The 20148-nt window shown below is 37.7% G+C and overlaps 1 protein-coding gene across 5 annotated transcripts in view; it reads left to right on the top strand.

Moving 5' to 3' along the window:
- The window catches only part of CCDC141 (coiled-coil domain containing 141), a 195568-nt gene that overhangs the window by 51721 nt on the left and 123699 nt on the right, over positions 1-20148 (top strand). For all 5 annotated transcript variants that reach the window (XM_072752066.1, XM_072752067.1, XM_072752068.1 and 2 more), the window contains 2 exons: positions 2870-2978; positions 7536-7789. In XM_072752066.1, coding sequence (XP_072608167.1) covers positions 2870-2978; positions 7536-7789 — 363 coding nt within the window. The remainder of the gene's footprint in view (positions 1-2869; positions 2979-7535; positions 7790-20148) is intronic.

Below are 20148 nucleotides of genomic sequence, written 5' to 3'. Positions count from 1 at the left end.
TTCACTTTTAACTTCTGTCAAGTGGCAGTACATTCATTTTGATGTCAGAGCACTGCTTCATTATGATAAAGCACTAACTTTGAAAAATATGACATTTCCAAACTCAAAATTCAGGTCTTAAATCCAAAATAATGAAGGAAGGAAGATTAGTAATAGAACATAAAAATTGGGGTAGACAATCTCATGCATCATGAACTCCTTTAAAAGTAAAAAGAAGTAGCAAAAATCTTGTTGTAGCTTTAAGTTTTGTTTTCCACAGTTTGAATACAGAAGTCCAGTTACAATTCATTTTACAGATCATCTTGGGAAAAAGCTTCACGCATCGTTTTCTTTCCTGAACAGAAACTAGGTGAAATATACCTACATCGTCATATTGTAGATACATCTGATTCATTCCATCTTAGTAAGTTGGTTACAGATGTCAACTGCCCTTGAAATTCAACTCATTTGAGCACAGGAAATTATCTTTCTTAAAATATTAGGCCCAACATTTGTTTCCCATGGTATAGTACCATTAATGCTAGCTGATGGGAAGTTATTTCCAGATATTACATGAAGTAAAAGGGAATACTAAGTCTAATAATAATAATAATAATAATAATAATAATAATAATAATAATAGTATTGTATGAATAATAATACTAATAATACTAATTATACATAATACTAATCATACTAATAATCCAGCCTCTGATTTTTAGTGAAAAGATACTGTTTCTTGTATTATCCTCCTTCCAATATTGTGGGTCACTTAGTACTAACCTGAAGGCAAACTCCTGCATAATCTTTCCTGCCTCTTGTATTGCCAAAACTTGTATTGCTGATTTTAAAAAAAATATATGAGAATAGGGTCTTTACAGAGTATCCCACTATTACTACTCCTATCCTGTGCAAGGTGCAAAAAGAAAAGTGAGCAAAAGGATATATCCATAAAGTGAAAGTTAACAGAAGTTTAAGGAAAACTTTTGAGGAAAAGCATTATTTGTTTATTTAATTTCAAATAACAGTTGAAATATAGGTATAAGTTACACAGTGACTCTAAAGCATTTTGTAATGTTCTACAGAGAAAAACCAAATCACCCTCTAGGGTTGGTTTTATATGTTTGTTTGTCTTGAAACTTCTTTTTAAAAAACACCCTTAAAATAAGCTATTAGAAATGGAATGAATTAGAGATGTAAATGATGTGTGGGAAGGATCCCCTTATTGAACTATGATGCATGCAGTTCCATTAAAATGTGAAATGAGTTCTTATTGCATGGTTAATAATTATTACAGGACTGTTTCAGATTCACACACTTAACCATCAGATTATTCAAACACCATGCTGTCAGTAACTGGTATCCGCCAGATTGTTCTAACATGATGGTGAAGCCTCCTCCAAGTTTCCAAAGGCGACATGCTCATTAGTCTCTCTTTCACCATTCCATGCCATCTATAACTGAATTTTATGAGGCTATTGAAATAATCAAAGTATAGTAGATCTTATTAATTGAATAGTTACATAAAAATATTAAAGATCATTGAATTCATAGATGGTAGTTTGGAAAAAACTTGAAAAAAAGACAAGCATGTGATAAGCTTTTGTGTCTTTCTCATCAATACTTTACCTTTATGAGTTTATTCAATACCTGATACAAGGGTAAACATATTGATTAAACTATTCCTATAAACTATAATAATTCCTTTTGAATCTGAATGCTAGAACAAAGCTGCCATTGTCTAGCTACACTACTACTGTGCCATTATCATCAATGTACTGTACTGGTAGAACCAAATGTTATACCCTTTTCTAAAATTTGTTTCTAAATTATCCAGAGAATTTTAATATCACTTCAAAGGCCTCCCTCCCCTTCATATTTCCTCCAAGGAGAAACAGAGAAATGGGTCATATTCCTCACCACTTAGAATGTTATTGCTTCTTCTGCTGCTGTTTCTTCTTCTTCTTCTTTCTCTTTTTTTTTTTTGAAGCAGAGAAATTTTCCATTTTTCATTCTTGCTGTATCTAATCTCACTTTTATTTATATAAAGAATGCATAAGATCATTGATAAAAATGCAAACAAAATTACAAATGGTAGATTCAAAAGGTAAAAGTTCACTGCCCCCTATTCTTAATCTCATTTCTTCTCATAAGGTAATCCTTTGGTGTTATCTCTTCAAATCACTTTCTGTACAATAATATATTTTTTTGTTTTGTATAAGAAAGGAGATTAAACATTACTTCTTAGCCTTTTTGTTAAGATCAAGTGTAGAAATGGAGTTAGACTTGTGTTATTTTAAAAGTTATATTTTTTGGTTCTAAGTCTAATCACAGAGGAAAATGTTAACTGTATTTCAACTTTCCTTCTAAGTGGGTTCTTAAGTAATATTTACTTATAATTACATAGGTTACTGGTTAACCAAACTTTTTTTTCCAAACTTTTATTATTATTATTTTATTATTATTTATTGTTGTTTTTTGTGAACTTTCTGGTTATTCTTTGACAAACTGCTTTACATGTTAGAAGTGGCTGCTTTATTCCATAGACACAATAATTTTAGTTGAAGATTTCAATAGACACTTACCAGTAAACAAGCCAAATTATTTCAGCATATATGACATATTTCCAAGTATAAAAAAGAAATACAAAGGAAGGAAAAGAAAGTTCTTTGGCACTTTGTAAATTGACTACATGTGAACACATAACTTCATACAAACACCCTAAATCCACACACATGCACACAAACACATACATCATCATTCAAACACACAAACACAGAAACACATATACAGTCAACTAGGATATGAATTCATGAAAAACATCTACAAATAACCCAAAGTGGCAGATTGATTTTTTTTCAAATGTCTTTCCCTTGTATTTGTGTTGTAGTTTGCTATTAAAATAGACCAAGCTGAAGATTTCCTCCAGAACACCCAGGAGTTTGAGAGTGCTGAGTCCTTAAAGGCACTTCTTCAGCTTCATGAACATCATACCAAAGGCAAGAAATACGTTTATTCCTCACATAAGCTTTTAGAGGCTTTATAATATGTTCATGTGACAATGCTCATGTGTGATCGTGTATTTTAAATTTATATGTTTATACCTCAAATTGTTCCAAGAAAGTTTAAGTAAAGCTTTATTTTTGGTCATCTACTCCAAAAAAAGACATAGTTGTAAACAGTTTTAAGGGGATGTTAGAGGAACAACCACCAGAGATTCAGTTACTCAGTCTGCTAGATTTTAGCTCCTGAGGTCATGGGTCATGTCCACCTTGTTCTTCCTTGTATACTCAGCACCCAGCATGGTGCCCACACATGGTAGGTTCCCGGGGAAGATTTCTTGGTTAGATAAATGGTTGAATTTGGTTGAATTCAGTGAATTTCCCTTCTCAAGGTCAGGAAATGAAAATTAGCCTTTAAATAACAGCACTAGTTAAGGAAAATCCCTTTCACTATTAAGTTATTTTTTTTAAAAGTGGGTAGTGGGCTTTTTTCTCAGGAAGCCTACAATTTGGTTAGGGCATGTCCACATTTATTGGTGAGTTACCTCTCTGTTTCCTGTAGGTCGCTGTTATACCACCCAGCATACTATGTAGTAACAATTCATTTCCATATTTGTCTTTATCACCAGATTGTGGGACTCTAGAGGGCAGGCATTAGTACATATCTGAATCGCCACGATGTAGAATAGTATCCAACCCAAAGTATGTTTATTGAGTGTCATTTGTATTTAATTCCAATGTAAGACACAGTACGATGATACAAACTGGAGCAATGAACAAGGCGTTTCAGGGACATTAAGGAGGAAAAAAATGGATTCTAAGCTCTGAAGGTTCACAATTGAACCGTCCAGTTTTCCAATGTCTTCTTAAAATGAACATAATACTGGAGAAGCTTCCCTGCAGGAACAATCATATCGTTACTTCCTTGTTCTTAAATGTTCATAAATATATATATTTTAAATGTGGCTGAGATATAGGCTCATTGGAGTCTATTATACTATTTTTTCTACTTTTGTGTATATTTGAAAGTGCCTGTTGAATGAGTTTAGGAAACAACATCCCACTGGGGAACACTTGGAATATTTAAAAATGTTTTAGGAAGAAATATCACCCATGATCTCATTCCCAAGACTTTGATATTTTTTAGAAATTAGTCTTTTGGAAATATTGCTTAGTAAGTTATAAATTCACTTATGTACATCCCTCATTTATCCATCTTGAATTTGTTATTTATACTTAATATGGCAAGCTGTATAGATGTTAGTATAAAATCTGCCTTAATACAAACTTTCTTAGATATAATCGATATCAAAACAAATAATAAAAATTTATTAAATATCTACTTGCCTCATATCACAAGGCATTATGTCAGAAAGCAGGGTTTTATGTATGCAAAAATATGATTTTTAAAATAAATACAACACAGAGATTTTGCATTTCTTGAAGTTCACAATATTCTATCTAGACAGTTTACCCTTGAGGAAAAATGAATCATTTTGTACAATCAGCTCGTGGAATAAATAGCTAGGAAAGTATAAACAATAAAAAAAGATTAAGATATGAGAAACCAACAGAGGAAGAGCCAAAGGACCAACAGAGGAAACTGAGGGAAAAATTTGTCCACTTTAATGGCTATTATGGTAGCAGTACTGGACTGATTTTAGCCTGGGTACAGTTTACAAGTAACTTTGGCCAGAGACTCCATTCCTAATGGTACTTGGTAGTAGTCATACTATTTTGGCAGATATGAAACAGAAAATCACAAAAAGACTGCAAATAGAAATTTGGGCTAATTGTAAGTATCCTGTAAGAATCAGAACAGACACTGTCAGTCTGCAATGTCCTAACACTTAGAGCTATGCTTTCCTCTCTCATTCGAAATGTCTAGTGTGTATGAACTAGTTATGGAAAGGTAGAAAAGAATTACTATGTAGAAACCACTTGCCCACATTTCCTCCGTGTATGTGTATGTGTGTGTGTGTGTGTGTGTGTGTGTGTAACTTTTCACAATATCATAACAAACTCTTTGATGCAAGGAAATATGTAGCCATAAATATGGAAAATCAATCATCTGATTATCACATAGGTTATACAAATTAAAACTCTTCAGTTTATCACACAAGGCCCTCCATAACCTGTCTTCATCTCATTTTCAAGCTCTTTCTTTCTACATAAGAATTTGCTCTGGAGAGGTAGGTTTTTTTGTTTTTTTGTTTTTTTTTTTCCTGTCCTTGCCTCTGCCATCTTGTTCATGTTTGCTTCTATGTCTTTGAGAGATTTATTCTAATGTTCTCCCTGTCTTTTCTTACTGTGTTTGAATGATCTCATTCCCTTTTTGGCTCAGGTTGTTTTTGTCATTTGTTGCTTTGCATCATTAGCTCCCCATCAGATTGCCCAGTGCGCATAAGCACGCCTTCCTCACTCTGAGCGGATAACACCATCTAATACTTGGACAGATCTAGGTCATGTGACATAAACTACTTCAAATTCTTTCCTTTTCACGTCAAACTCTCTCTTCACAATATCTTCACTTATCTCATTCTCTCTTCCAGCTCTTCAAAAAAGAAAAAAGTATTAAAGAGAAACCTGGACAAAATACCACAGCCTCATTATTGCTGTGCGGTTAACTGCCGAAGGTTAGAGTGCTAATGTAGAGTGCCATGGGAGATTGGACAGAACATTGAGCTTCTAATCAGAATATGTGGCTTTTAGCATGGCTTAGTCTACTTCTAGTTGTGTGGTCCTTAGTCTCTGGGTGTTTTCCATAGTTCTCCCTGTCCTAAAAAATAAAAAGCAGTATATTCAATCTTGCTGAGATTCTCTTTTTTTTTTCTCCCCTCTAACAACAAATGCCTCAAAGATTGCCCTGTCTTGTTGACTTCAGTTCATCACTATGTCCCCACTTCTCAACCTGGTAACTTGGCTTCTGTTTCCATCACTTTCCCATCACAAAACCCCATGCCTTCTCAGAGTCTTTTTTACATCTATAGAGAACTGCTGATCTCTAGCACCTGTAGTTCTCTTAATTCTTCCCCCTATCTTAATACATTTGATCTCATTCAAGCATTCTGCAAAAATTGTTGAACATCTCACCTATGGCAATCACTATGCTAAGTGCTGGGGATAGTGTCATGGCCACTGTCCTCATATTGCCTTGGAGCCTGGTGGCAAAGGGAGATATTAATCAACTAACTCAACACGTAGGTATAAAACTATAGTTGTGATAAGAACTATTAATGAGAACAATTAATAGTATTTGATTTGGTATAGGATTGGATATAGGATTTTTTTAAAAAATTTTATTTATTTATTCATGAGACACATAGAGAGAGGCAGAAACACAGGCAGAGGGAGAAGAAGGCTCCCTGCAGGGAGCCTGATGCAGGACTCGATCCCAGGACCCCGAGATCATGACCTGGAGCTAAAAGTAGATGCTCAAGCACTAAGCCACCCAGGTGCCCCTGATATAGGATTTTGATTCAGTCTGATTTTTTTCTTGAGGAATTGGCAGTTGAGTAAGACATGAAATTTGAGTAGAATAAGGGTGGAGAAGAAAGGGCTTGAGAAGGATAGTGTCCCTGTAGAGGACTGAGAAGTTCTGGGGCAGAAGGGAATGTCAGATTTGTGATGTACTTAAAAGAGAAGGATGAAGAGTAGAGAGATTGAGATAATCTGAAAGGGATGATAGGAACCAGACCTGCCAGACCTAAAATCATGTCAAGGGGTCTGTCCTTAATTCTAAGGTAATGGGAGACCATTGTTGTGTGTGTGTGCACGTGTGTGATATAGTTTGTTCAGAAAAGATCTGTCTGGCTAACATATGGAGAATGGATGAATGGATTGGAGAAGGATACAATAAAGAGGTGGCTGTCCAGGTCACCTCAGTGGCTCAGTTTTTGAGCATCTGCCTTAAGCTTATGGTGTGACCCCAGGGTCCTGGGATCGAGTTCCGCATCGGGCTCCCTGCATGGAGCCTGCTTCTCCCTCTGCCTATGTCTCTGCTTCTCTCTGTGTCTCTCATGAATACATAAATAAATCTTCAAAAAAAAGAAGAGGTGACTGCCCAACAAATAATATTTTCTGTAATAGGGATGGAGAGAAGTAGACACATGCAGAAGATAGAGGGGAGAATTGACAGCTGTTGATAATGAAGGAGAGGAATGTGTCATGGATTGACTCCTGGGTCATAACCTTTAAATCTCAGAATTAGTCCATTCACTTCAGACTGTAGAACACGTCAAGGGGTGCAAGCAGCTTAACCACATCATTAAAAACCAACTGAAACAGTGCCAGAGTCCCTCGATCTTTCCCCTGTACTGATTTACCTTATCACTGAACTGCAGCATCCTATTGTTTGGCAGTTAGTGCTACAGAAATTGTTAAGTCATGGTATCTGACCAGTTGTATTTCTATTTATGCATTTGGATTCCTTACAATACAATTTATTGTTAACATAAAGGTTCCATAAATTTTAAATTATACCAAGAGTTTGAATATTACTATAGAAAAGCTCGCTCATATTGCTATTCTTTTTTCCTTCTAATTATCTTCCAGAACTCTTAGAACGATCTCTAGCCCTATTAAACAAAAGCCAACAGCTCACTGACTTCATAGAAAAATTCAAGTGTGATGGACCTAATGTGAATCCTGAGTTGATTCAGGGAGCTCATAACAGCTGCCTGAAGATTGACAGCCTTCTTGAGCTTCTACAAGATAGGAGACGGCAACTTGACAAGGACTTGAAGCACCAGCAGCAAGAACTGGGTCAGGTTCTGCAGTTATGTCAGTGGGACCAGCAAGAAAATGAGGTAACCCAAAGGGGAGTTGACTATGTCCTGACCTCACCTAATTAAGTTTGATTATTATGTGGACTAGCTGTTTCCTGGGATAGTTCCTCAGTTGTTATGGTCAAATTCTTTGGTCTTTGGCCCAAACTAACATGTTGTTTTCCCACACAAAGATTTTTATTTCCTCTCATCATAATATTGCTTTTAAAAATGGGAAAATACCTGTGGGTAGTTTTGAAAATGACTGCATTATATTTTTGGATTCTCTTTCTCACTTCCCTCCAGGTTACTACTTTTAAACATAATTCTTTGAAATTCTGAACTATAGATTGTAGCTTTCTTGAAAGTTGGGAGGCATGGTGGCGTTGAACTGTACCACATTGCTGCTAATGCCAGTGAAAAAGTCTGTCAGTCCCAATGGTCTGGTGACAAGGAAGAAATATGACGTTGGCCTGTGGCTGGATGCTCAATGGTTAGAGGGCTTTGGGGCAAGAGGTCCAGGCTTGTTAGAGCTAATTACCCCAACTGCAAACACAGCTTTGATCAGTTGTCAACATGCTTGCCACGCACTCCTTTTGTCCCAGTTCCTTAATGGTGAGCATGGATAGAACTCTCTTTGCAAACCTGCAACTTAAATAGGTGGAATGGTTACTGCAGTATTTCTTACTGTCCCAGTCCCACGCTTAAATCTGTACAGAGTAAATGGAGGGAATTTTCAGGGAGAAATACGTATAAGGAGTCTCCTGGTCTGGATGCATGGGGAAAGGGTCTCTTCACAGGATTTATATTGGTACTCTGATGCAGATTGGAGAGACAGACCTGTAGCTGAGAGCATATATGAGGCTAGGAGAAACTGGTTCTTATTTTAAGCTGGAAAAATGAAGACATCAATGATGATCAACCCTTCAGCGTGTATTTATCAAGTACCTACCACATGCCAGGTGCTATTATAGGTACTGGGAATAACAACACACGAGACAAAATCCTTTTCTTCCAGGAAATTTTCTAATGCAGCTTCTCAACCTTAGCACTATTGACAGTTGGTGCTAGATAATTTTGGGGGGCTGTCCCGTGCACTCTAGAATGTTGAGCAGCATCCCTGACCTTTACTCACTAGATGCCCAAAGAATATCCTTCAGTTGTGACAACGAAAAATGTCTCCAGGCACTGCCAAATGTCCCTGGGGGCAAAATTACCCCCAGTTGAGAACCACTATGCTAGTGTAATTAGAAAGATATACATAAACAAATGAAAAATGATAAGTTCTATAAAGAAAACCAAATAGGGCAATGAATTTGCCTTGTGTTGGTCTACTTTTAATCAGAGAAGGCCTCTCTGAGGAGGTGGCATAGAGCAAAGACCCAAATGCAGAAGCCTCCAGTCATACATTCTGCTTAAATTTTATCGCCGCCCCCTCAAGTCACCATATACTTTCCAACCCACCTCCACGCTCAGCCCTTTTGCCTGGTCTACTGCCAACCACGGTCTTGCCTCTGCTGTGTTTTACCTGCCAACCCTCATCCACTCCTCAGTTTAGATCTTTGCCCATCCCACCTTTACATGTTCATTACCCAGAATACTATTAACCCAGTGCAATAGTCTTTTAGTGATGATTCTGACAGAACAAAGGAAAATTAATGCTTAGGACAAGAATCAACTTAAAATTGTTTATCAGACAAGCATTTCCAAAGTTCCCTGTTTTCCCTATCATAAGTGAGTCCATTATAATACTCTCTTTCTCTCTCCCTGTCCTTCCCTTCTCTCTCCTAATCCTAACCTGACAACATGTTCTGAGAGCTACTGTGCCTTTCAAGAAACCTTTCTCTTGTCTCTTTGCATTGAGTTCCTAATCCCAAACCCCTACCTCTAGGGCTTCCAAGTTTCAAAATGAATATTTTAACCCAGTCACATACTTAAGGGAAATCCAGGTACTTTGTCATCCCTGGAAATCAGAAAGACATCGCGATAATAACTAAAGTAAGGTATTGCAGAAGGTTTCTGACTTGCTGAATCCTCTAACTTATGGGGTCTCATCTTTCTTAGAGTATGTATTTTGGTATGAGTATGTGGAAGAGTATGTGTTTTGACTGAGGAGGTGCTTTTTTAAAGTAGACTTCATTCTTTAGGGCAGCATTAGACTCACGGTAAAACTGAGTGGAAAGCACAGAGTACCCTCTCTTGCCACACAGACACAGTCTCTCCCACTATCACCATCCTGCACCAGAGTTGTACATTTGTTACAATCAGTGAACCTGCACTAATACATCATTATCACCCCAAATCCATAGTATACATTAGGGTTCACTCTTGGTGCAATATGCTCTCTGGGTTTAGTCAAATGTATGACCTGTATCCATCATTGTAGCATACAGAATAATTTCACTGCCCTAAGCATCCTTTGTGTTTTGTCTATGCATCCCTCCTTCATCCTCATCCTTGGCAGCCACAGAACTCTTTACTGTCTCCATAGTTTTGCCTTTTCCAAAATGTCATATAGTTGGAAGCAGGATGTAGCCTTTTTGGATTGGTTGCTTTCACTTAGTAATTCACGTTTAGGATACCACCATGTCTTTTCATGGCTTGATACCTCATTTCCTTTTAGTGCTGAATGGCATTCTGTTGTCTGTATTTGCCACAGTTTATTTATCTACTCACCTTCTGAAGGAGATCTTGGTTGCTTGCAAGTTTTGGCAATTATGACTAATGCTGCTTATGGATTCATGTACAGATCTTAGTGTGGACATAAATTTTAATTTCATTTGAATAAATACCAAGGGATGTACTGCTGGCTCATATATAGTAAGAGTATGTTTACAAGAAACTGCCAAACCATCTTCTAGACTTACTGTATCACTTTGCATGCCCACCAGCAATGAAAATTCCTGTTGCCTCACAGCCGAGCATTATCAGTATTATCAGTCTTGGACTTTGGCCATTCTGATAGGTGTATAGTGGTATCTCAGTGTTTTAATGAGTCTCATCCTTAAATTGGGAATAATAATTCTTAATTCACAGAGTTGTTCTAAGGATTAAATGAAATAACACGTATAAAACGTAGCAAAATGCCTAGCATTCTAAGAGGTACTTAAAAAATACTAGTTTTCTTGTCCTCCCTTGCTTTGGTTAAGCTTACAACCTATGAATTCTTTCTCATCTGGTCCATAATCTTTCCCCTGGGCTTGGCATTACTGTTGGTAAATTGTCAATGTCTCTTAATGCCATTTAGTTCTCAGTGGCTGCTCTAGGTAAAGTAAAGCTTTCAAAATGAATATTTGTGGTTAAGAGAACTGGGCTTTCAATTAGACTCCATTCCTAAGAGTCCCAAACCAAAATCAATTTTTAAAATAATAATACAGATAAATGTTATTTTTATTAAAATTGGCCAATAAAGAAGATAGTCATTTCTTTAAATATAAAATTTAGGCTTTTAAAAACACCCCATGTTATGTTTTCTCTTGTTAACACTAGTGATGAAAGCTGGAGTAGTTAATAAAGTAACTTGCTTCTGTGTGCTAGTTTATAAGAGCAAAGATACTGGGTCCAGACTGTTGGCTGAGTTAAAGTCCCAGCGCCACCACTTTACTAGCTGAATAACAGCAATTATTTAACCTCCCTCCAAATCAGGTTTCTGTATATGATTACCTACTTCAAAGCATTGTTAGGATTATCAAACAAGTTATTATATGCCAAGTGCTTAGAAGAGTACCTGCCACATGGTAATTGCTATATTGGTATTAGCATTTTTTGTTATCCTGTCTGAAAAGGGTAGTGAAGACCCAACATATTGCCTACTCCCATACTCCTGCACCCCTCTACCACCATGCTCAAGGAAAAACTATTCTTGCATTAAAGGTTGATCTCATTGTTTGTCTTGAGTTTAAAAGGTATGATTAAATAAAACTTTGATGATCTCAATAGCCACACTTGTTTGGGACATTCAATTAGTAGTTTAAAACAAAGAGAGGGGTCCCTGGGTGGCTCAGTTGGTTAAGTGTCTAACTCTTGATTTCAGCTTAGGTCATGATCTCAGGGTTGTGAGGCTGAGCCCCATATCAGGCTCTGTGCTGGGCATGGAGTTTGCTTAATATTCTCTCTCTGTCTCTCTCTCCCTCTGCCCACCACCAGCACCTCTCTCTCTCTCTCTCTCCTTCCTTCTCTCTCTCTCCATCTCTTAAAAAACGTCATATTTTTTTCTGCTTGTCACTTAATAATGCTCATTTGTTACAAATGTCGATCAGATCACCATTCATATAGATAATTGCTGTTGGCATTTGGCTTACTGCCGCCTTCTAGACGCATGAGCACAGCCACAGGCACACACACATTTGTTAAAGAAACACCTAACCAAACAAATAAAAATTAATGGAATTAACTTATACATGCTATATTATTACTTGATTAATTAATTGAACAAATCATAGGTACGTTCTTGGTCAAAAGTACAATAAATAATTTTAATATAATATTTCACTATTTGAACATGCATAGTTTTTTTCATAAAATATGGTCAGTATACAATGTTATATTAGATTCAGGTGTACTACAATGTTTTGACAGTTCTATATATTATGTGATGCTCATGCTCATTAGGAAAAGTGTAGTTACCATCTGTCACGATATAAAACCATTATACAATTTAAACAAAATCTTATTGATGAGAAAGTAGAGTCTCCCCAGTTTCTCAATATTATAAACAATAATTAATGCTTATTGTATTGATTATTGTGTGAACAAGGAAGTATTTTAAAATTCAGGTAGATACAAGCATAATTATCTTCCCTAAGTTTTTAAGACTTTTTGGAATGTTCTATTTTAAAGTTTTTTGATGCAATGGTGAAGGGTGGCAGGAGCAGCAACACTGAGTCAGATGGGAGCCTGTGAGATAGTAATTTGGGCCCCATGACTATCATGTTCCTGAATGAGCTACCTGATAATCCTAGAACATTGTAGAACCACGAGTTCATACAAAGGCACATGTTTCATTGGAAGGCAAGACTTTTTTGTCAGTTCTGTACTTATTTTAAAGGAACGTAAGAGCTGTCAAATCTTACATTGATAAAATGCCAGCTTTGTCAATCATTATAACCACTTAAGAAAAGGGAAAATTAAGTAGAGAATTAGAGCAAAGATTACTGATGAATAGTAATGTGGATGTCTGAATATCTGACGCATCTTCTCATATGAGGGCCATTTAAAAGATGCATTTAGTGCTTCTCTGTTTCTAAGTGCTTATGGCCTACTAATACTTTGAACTATACAGTTCAGCTAATTTTCCTTTGGAAAAGAAATTAACTGACCAGAACAGTGGTGATGTAGGATTTACATCAATCACAGGGGGGAAAAAAGCCCCAAATGAAAAACCACACACTTTTCTATCTTAATAAGGATGAGATAGTCTGATAAACATTATCATAGCATGTTCTGTCTTTATCATTGTTTTTCAGATGTACAAATGTGCACTTACTTTACACTTAAAGATGAGCGGCTGGCTGACCTTTCTTCTCAACTCCAGCAGCATTTTGTTTTGCAGATAATCTGCTTCATTAATGAAAATCAGAAGCAGCTTGGAATATTTCGTGCATAATTAATTATCTTGGCAAGAAGATTTATGAATGTAATTTTTCTCAATTGCTCCAATCAGGCATAAGTGAGACAAACAAATAAATTAAAACTAAGTTATTCATAGTCTCTTTGTACAAGACAGTGTCAAGGACATCTAAGAGAATGAAGTAAGACATAAGGGCAGATAATTTCTTTTCACTACCCAGATCACAAATAGTTTTAAGATACAAATCTTTGCAGCGGGGGGCAGGGGGAATAGAATTCACATTTGGAAGGTTTTATAATTTGAGTACCATGTATATCATAATCGTGTAACCGCACATAATCATATTCCTTATCTATAGGCAACTAAAATGACATCAAAGATGGAATATATAAGCACAGCCTCAAGACACCAGTTTTGTACGTGGTGGGCAGCTATAAAACTGTATGTGTGTGTGTGCATGTGCCATATACACATGTGCAAGTGTAGTCTCCTTTCTTTGATGCTGTTTTCTAAATAGGACTTAGAGCTGAATAGTTGACCAGCTTAAATTAATATGAGATAACATAAAAGTGCCTAGTTGAGTGGTAAGTGTTTTTTAATAATAATCTCTCTTGGGCGTCTGGGTGGTGCAATCAGTTAGGCTTCTGACCCTTGGTTTTGGCTCAAGTCGTGATCTCAGGGTTGTGAGATTGAGCCCCATGTCCTGCTCCGTGCTCAGCATGGAGTCTACTTAAGTTTCTTTCTCCCTCTGCCCTTTCCCCCTCGCTTGCTCTCTCTCTCAAAAATAAAGAAATAAATATTTTTAAAAAATCTGTTTGAATGCAGCTTTCTAACATTGACTGGCATAAACTCAAAATGAGGGTTGAATTATCTTGGAGATACTGGTATCCAGTAGCTCAGCCCAGTAACACACACATAACTTTCCAGCTGCTTGTAAATTAAAATTTATGGCAAGTTTTATTTTAACACATGGGCTATCTCTAGAATTTACTCTAAGACATGCCAACAGTGAATGCAAAGTATCTGAAAGTACAGGAGAAGCATGTAATTTTGAAAACAGTAGAAACCCCTCTTAAATAGGACGCATGCTAACCGCTATTGCTTTTGAAGATACTGATGTCAAAGGTCCTGACGGAGGGACTCCGGTGTAGATAGTGTGGATATCAATTCTAGCTTTTACATTTACTAGTCACCTCTATGCTTCAGTTTCCTTTTCTGTAAAATGGGAATAGTAATAATATCTAGAGATTTTTATAGATGTCCTATAAAAATAAACAATGTTATATATGTAAAATGCTTAGAGTACAGCTTGCATACAGTGAGTGCTCAATAAATGTCCAGATGTTCACCATATCACTATATACATTGGTGGGTACTTTCTGAGCTTTACTGGATAATCATTGGCTCATAAAATCCTACATTTTGGCCAGATCCCACACCAGTTCTTTAAATCACTAGGTAATCAGCTTTCTAAAATGCTATGATGTTGAGGGGAAATAAATGCCATTTCATGGCTTGGTAGTCAGCCTAGTTTTTTTCAGAAAGTCAACTTTATTTGTAAGATAAAGTTTAAAGTTAATTTTTTTCCTCTTTCTTCACTCTTTAGCTGTTTATTAAGCTCATTTATACGTCTTATGGTTGATTATGTAATCATGAAGTTTAGTCATTTCTCTATACTGTTCAATTGGCTTACCAACATTTTAATTTGATATAATGATTTCAGCCCTTTAATCAGTTGCGAGAGGATTGGGTGACTCACACTGTGACTGAATGACTCTCTCTGCAGTAATAGGACTGATGACAAAGCTGTCTGATGTCCCAAAGCCCTGGGAAGGGCTCCACATTGATCCCTGATCCTCAGACCTCTCCATCGTACTGCAGAGTTAGCTGCTGCTACGTGAGCGATCTGCTAAGCCCCAGACTGCCTGTGGATCTCCTTCCACCACTCCAAGCTCTTTTTCTTCCCTGTCCCTGCTGCTGGAGATTGTTGGGTTTTCTTTCCTCCTGAACACTACAAATACCCCAAACTTGCTGGGAAGTGGGACTCATTCTCTCCTCCACCTTAATTCTCATGTTCCCCAAAGACAACCAAAGGGGTATGATTAATTTTAATAGGGAGATTTATAAGCAAACAAAGTAAATAGCACACTTTCAAAAAATGACAATATCCCTTAAAATTTAACAGTTATTTGTCCTGTCGATATAATAGGCCTGACTGATTTTTTCCAACAACCAGGGGTCTAGGCCAAAGCTGCAGCATGAAATCTACTTGGCTGCATGGCTTAGGAACTGGGATGGTAATGTGACGATGTCAAAATTTAGTCCCACTCCTAAGTAGTTCTGTAATGTCTGTTCTCTGTCTCTCTCTGCCTCTGTCTCTCTTTCTTTCTTGTACATACACACATACACACACACACAGTAAATATAATTAGCTCCAGATTCCACTTATGGTGGAACCCCAGGTTATATTGGGAAAACCATGCCTTAGATATTTTTGGCAGAAATGCACATTGCTGGGACACTGGGCTAGTCTCTTTCCTTTTTCGAAATAAAGGCTTTCTCCCACTGCTGGGAGGATTTGCCCCAGTGAGTCAGAGGTAATGCTAGAAATAAAATTTAGGCCCAGAGACATCCACTGTACTGATTTTATCCATTGGACTAAATAACTTTCTTCCATTAAGTAGTTGAAAGTAAAGAGGCTACATAAGCAAGAGTTGACGACAGTCTTGAGAAGGGAGGAAGTCCTTAGTGCCATTTTTCTTGCTCTATAAATGTGAAAAGAAAAATGATATGTCAACACAAATCAGAATAATTAAATACATAAAATTGTGATTCTAGACAGGGAGATAGATTATCTGTGAAGCTGTTTATAAAGTAAAACATTTACTTCATGACAAACAACATATTTTTGCTTTCCTACTACCCATCAACAGAGAATACTGAGATCCTATAATTTGTTGAGGAGATATTAATACCTTCCAATTGACTTCCATAATTTATGGAGAGCTTCCAAACTCCACAAAAGAAATATGGTGAACATTATTCTCTTAGAATCAATGAAATGAAGTCCAAATATTCATGAGCCAATAATTAGTCCCAGAATGCGTCTAAAAAGAAACCCAATCCGGGATCCCTGGGTGGCGCAGCGGTTTAGCGCTTGCCTTTGGCCCAGGGCGCGATCCTGGAGACCCAGGATCGAATCCCACATCGGGCTCCCGGTGCATGGAGCCTGCTTCTCTCTTTGCCTATGTCTCTGCCTCTCTCTCTCTCTCTCTCTCTGTGTGACTATCATAAAATAATAAATTAAAAAAAAAAAAAAAAGAAACCCAATCCACGTTTTTGGCAGTAATGCTTCTTTCCTCCTCTGCTCTCAAGTCCTCAGGTTCAAAGATTAGTGACATGCTTTCGTGTCTCTTTCCCTAATATACATGATTTCCTGATGGAGCAAATGGATATTTGAAGTTTTGTTATCATCTAATTAAATACAGAGCACATTTGACCGTATTGCCTAATATGAAATAATTTCCCTACTATAAAAAAGAAAAAAAAGTTGTTGCAATACTAACATGCCTTCAAAAACAAAGTAGATGTTAGAACTGTCACCTGTGGCCATCTACTGTGATTGAAAACACCTTTGTATACGTGCGCATTTTTGATACGTGGAAGAGAGACTATCAAAAAGTCTTGGGTTAAAGAAGATAAATACCTGATGCCTTTTCTTCTCCTTTATCAGTTTTTGTCTCTAGTAGTAACTGGTTATTTGTCAAGAATTGTTCTGCACATGGAAAAGAAAATGAAAGTAATTTGAAGAGATTTTCATCTTCCCTTAAGCATTTCTGTTAAGGTGGTTTGAATAGCTTATTGCTGGCTCGCCTCCTGCAGCACACTTTTAAACAAAGATCAAAAAATAAGATCTGTTCTCAGATGGTGGAACAAATTGCACAAAAAGAGACTGGTTGTGTTTGGCAGTCTGATGCATCACTTTGGGCTGCAGCAGGAGTTCACCTTGTTGCCACGTGAGGTTTTTCTTCCGGACTGTCGGAGAGCATTTTCTATCACTTGTGTTCCCATGTGTCAGTCCTGGAATAGTCTTTGGAATTCTCAGCTTGCCTTAGCTGTCGCCTGTGCCCACAGCCAGCCTCTTGCTCTCAGGCCCTGTTCCTGATGGGCCTGCTGCACGCATCTGTTCTCTCAAATGCAGTATTTCCACTGAACCCCCAACGTGGTACACGGAACCCATTTCCCTGTTAGACTCTCTAACTGTGGTGTTGTGGTTTTTTTTTTTTTTATCTTTTTTTCTTTAAAAAAAAGATGGTATTTATTTATTCATAAGGGAGAGAGAGAGGCAAAGACAGGCAGAGGGAGGAGCAGGCTCCCTGCGGGGACTGGATCCCAGGAGGTTTTGATCTTAAGAACATTTGTAAACATAGCCTGAGAAGAGCCATTTCTTCCCTCTGGAATCCTTTGGTTCTGCAGATGGTGGTGATGAAAAGAAAAACGTGGGAGGAGAAAGTGTGAGTTCTGACCATGACATTTCTGCTTGCGGGACTTGCCTCTTGTTGGTTGTATGACCTTAGGCAAGTTGCTCCACTCCTAACACACCTGCTGGGTATGTTTTCCTCATCTGCTGAAAAAGAAAATCTCTCTATAGAGGAGGGATGTAAAGATTGCATGAGGTTACTTGTAACCTGCTTAGAGTTGTCCTTGACCCCTTTCTGCAAAGAGGGGTTTTATTTATTTCTCTTGCTTTCTTAACTCTTACCTCCCAGCAGGGTGTTAAGGGGATGTGTTGTCCAAGAAGTAAGAGCTAGCCCTTCCTCGCCCAGTTAGTGCTCTCCTCCAACCTTTCCCCACTTCCTGGTATGTGCCTGCATCCACTCTCCTTCATGTATCTTCAGACACTGTGCCTGCACATAATGCTGAAGTCTCACCTAATCAAAGAAAAAAAGGTGTGGAAAACCCCATTGTTACCTCTGCTTCCTGAAAGCTGCCATCAAGATCTCTCCTTTACTGAACCAATAAGCTTCTCTGGGAGTATCATTAGTTCGACTTCTTTATTCTCCACTCAGTGGTCCGTAAATGCTTGCCAACCGAGATCTCATTTCACCATTCTCTTGACTCTGCTATTTTAAATTGCCCTTAATTAAAACTCAGTCCTTAGATCTATATTTAACCAACATGGATAGTCTGAATATCCTAAAATGGTCGAACCATTTCAATAAAGATATAATTCAAGTCACATAGCTGATTTTAAATTTTCTAGTAGCCACATTGAAAACGTAAAAAGTTACATGAAAAGTGAAAAGCGATAATATATTTTGTTTAACCTAATGTATCTAAAATGGTACCACAGTATTTAATCAATACTAATATTCTTAACAAGATATTTGTGTTATTTTTTTCTTCTTTTACAAAGCCTATGAAATTTGCTATGTACTTTATACTTGGAGTACATCTTAGTTTGGACTTGACAGAATCCAAGCACTCAATAGCCATAGAAGATAGTGTGGGTCTACATACAGCATTGGAGGGGATTGTACTGGAACTCCTCTTTTAAAAAAAAAAAAGATTTTTTAAAAATTTATTCATGAGACACACACACACACACACACACACACACACACACACACACACACATAGAGGCAGAGACACAGGCAGAGGGAGAAGCAGGCTCCATGCAGGAAGCCCGACATGGGACTGATCCCAGGTCTCCAGGATCAGGCCCTGGACCGAAGGTGGCGCTAACCTGCTGAGCCACCTGGGCTGTCCCTAGAACTCCTCTTTAATTTCCATGGCAGCTCTCGGTTTTCATTGAACATTCCCGAATGCTCCCGCTTTGAATTTTTGCTGACTTCTTTCTCTATCTCCCTTCACTCTAATAGGTGCTCCCCTTCCCCACCCAACCCCCCCCCCCCAAAAAAAAACAAAAAAAAAGATCTTCATTCCTTCTCTTAGTTCTACCTCCTCTGGGCACTGAGTACCTAGAATGTTATGTCAAACTGGTAGGATGATCATGAACACATTGCTTAGTTCAAGCAGAAAGGTGGGAACTAAGAAGAGAGAGGAAAAATGTTCTAATTTTCCCCTTACTTCATCATTGCCAGGAACTGATTTCTGGTATATACTCTGAATGTGTTTTTTTCCCCTTCCTCCCTTTCTGCATCCCCTGAACCCTTGGCTCATTTCATCCTTTTGCAAGGACCATATTCTACAGAATGTCCTGATGCCTCATTTACTGTACTTATTACTCAAGCTTTTGGACCGCAGCTGATATAATTTAAGTGCTTAGAAAAAGTGCTTTTGGAACATCTATGCAGCTGTCTGCAGTAGCTACTTGTGGGATGCAAGGACTGATTTATTGGGTGGCCCAATGTTATGGTTGACTAACGCTCAGTAATCTAGGGTGTCCTGCTTTTACCTCAGAAGGACTCCGAGAGCCTGTTCTGGGCGCATCCCACAGCACCACCTAGTAAATCTGATCCAAGAGGCTGCTCACGTGTGTGATGGATGCCTCATGATGAGATCGACTACTTAGGATCAACTACTTCTGAGTTTTATGTCAACTTGTTTTTTATGTTTCCTCCCAGGGTGCATTTGGTAGTAAAAATGTGTAGACCTAGAGAGTCAGGATGCTTTATCAGGAAAGCAGATACAGAATAGCAACATAGATCTTTAACACATTCACTTATAGGAAATGGCATTGCCACACAGGAATAGTATCCTCTGGGGGTTGAAATAGTATTTGCCAAATCTAGGGGATGAGGTCAGTAGATACCTTTTAAAAATCAAAACACTCCCTCCTTTCCGGCTTTCATCACTGCTGGCATGTGCT

The sequence above is a fragment of the Vulpes vulpes genome, chromosome 3, assembly GCF_048418805.1.
Source record: "Vulpes vulpes isolate BD-2025 chromosome 3, VulVul3, whole genome shotgun sequence".
Taxonomy (NCBI): domain Eukaryota; kingdom Metazoa; phylum Chordata; class Mammalia; order Carnivora; family Canidae; genus Vulpes; species Vulpes vulpes.
The sequence above is the reverse complement of the archived record's forward strand: the minus strand, read 5'-3'. Positions and strand labels throughout refer to the sequence as shown.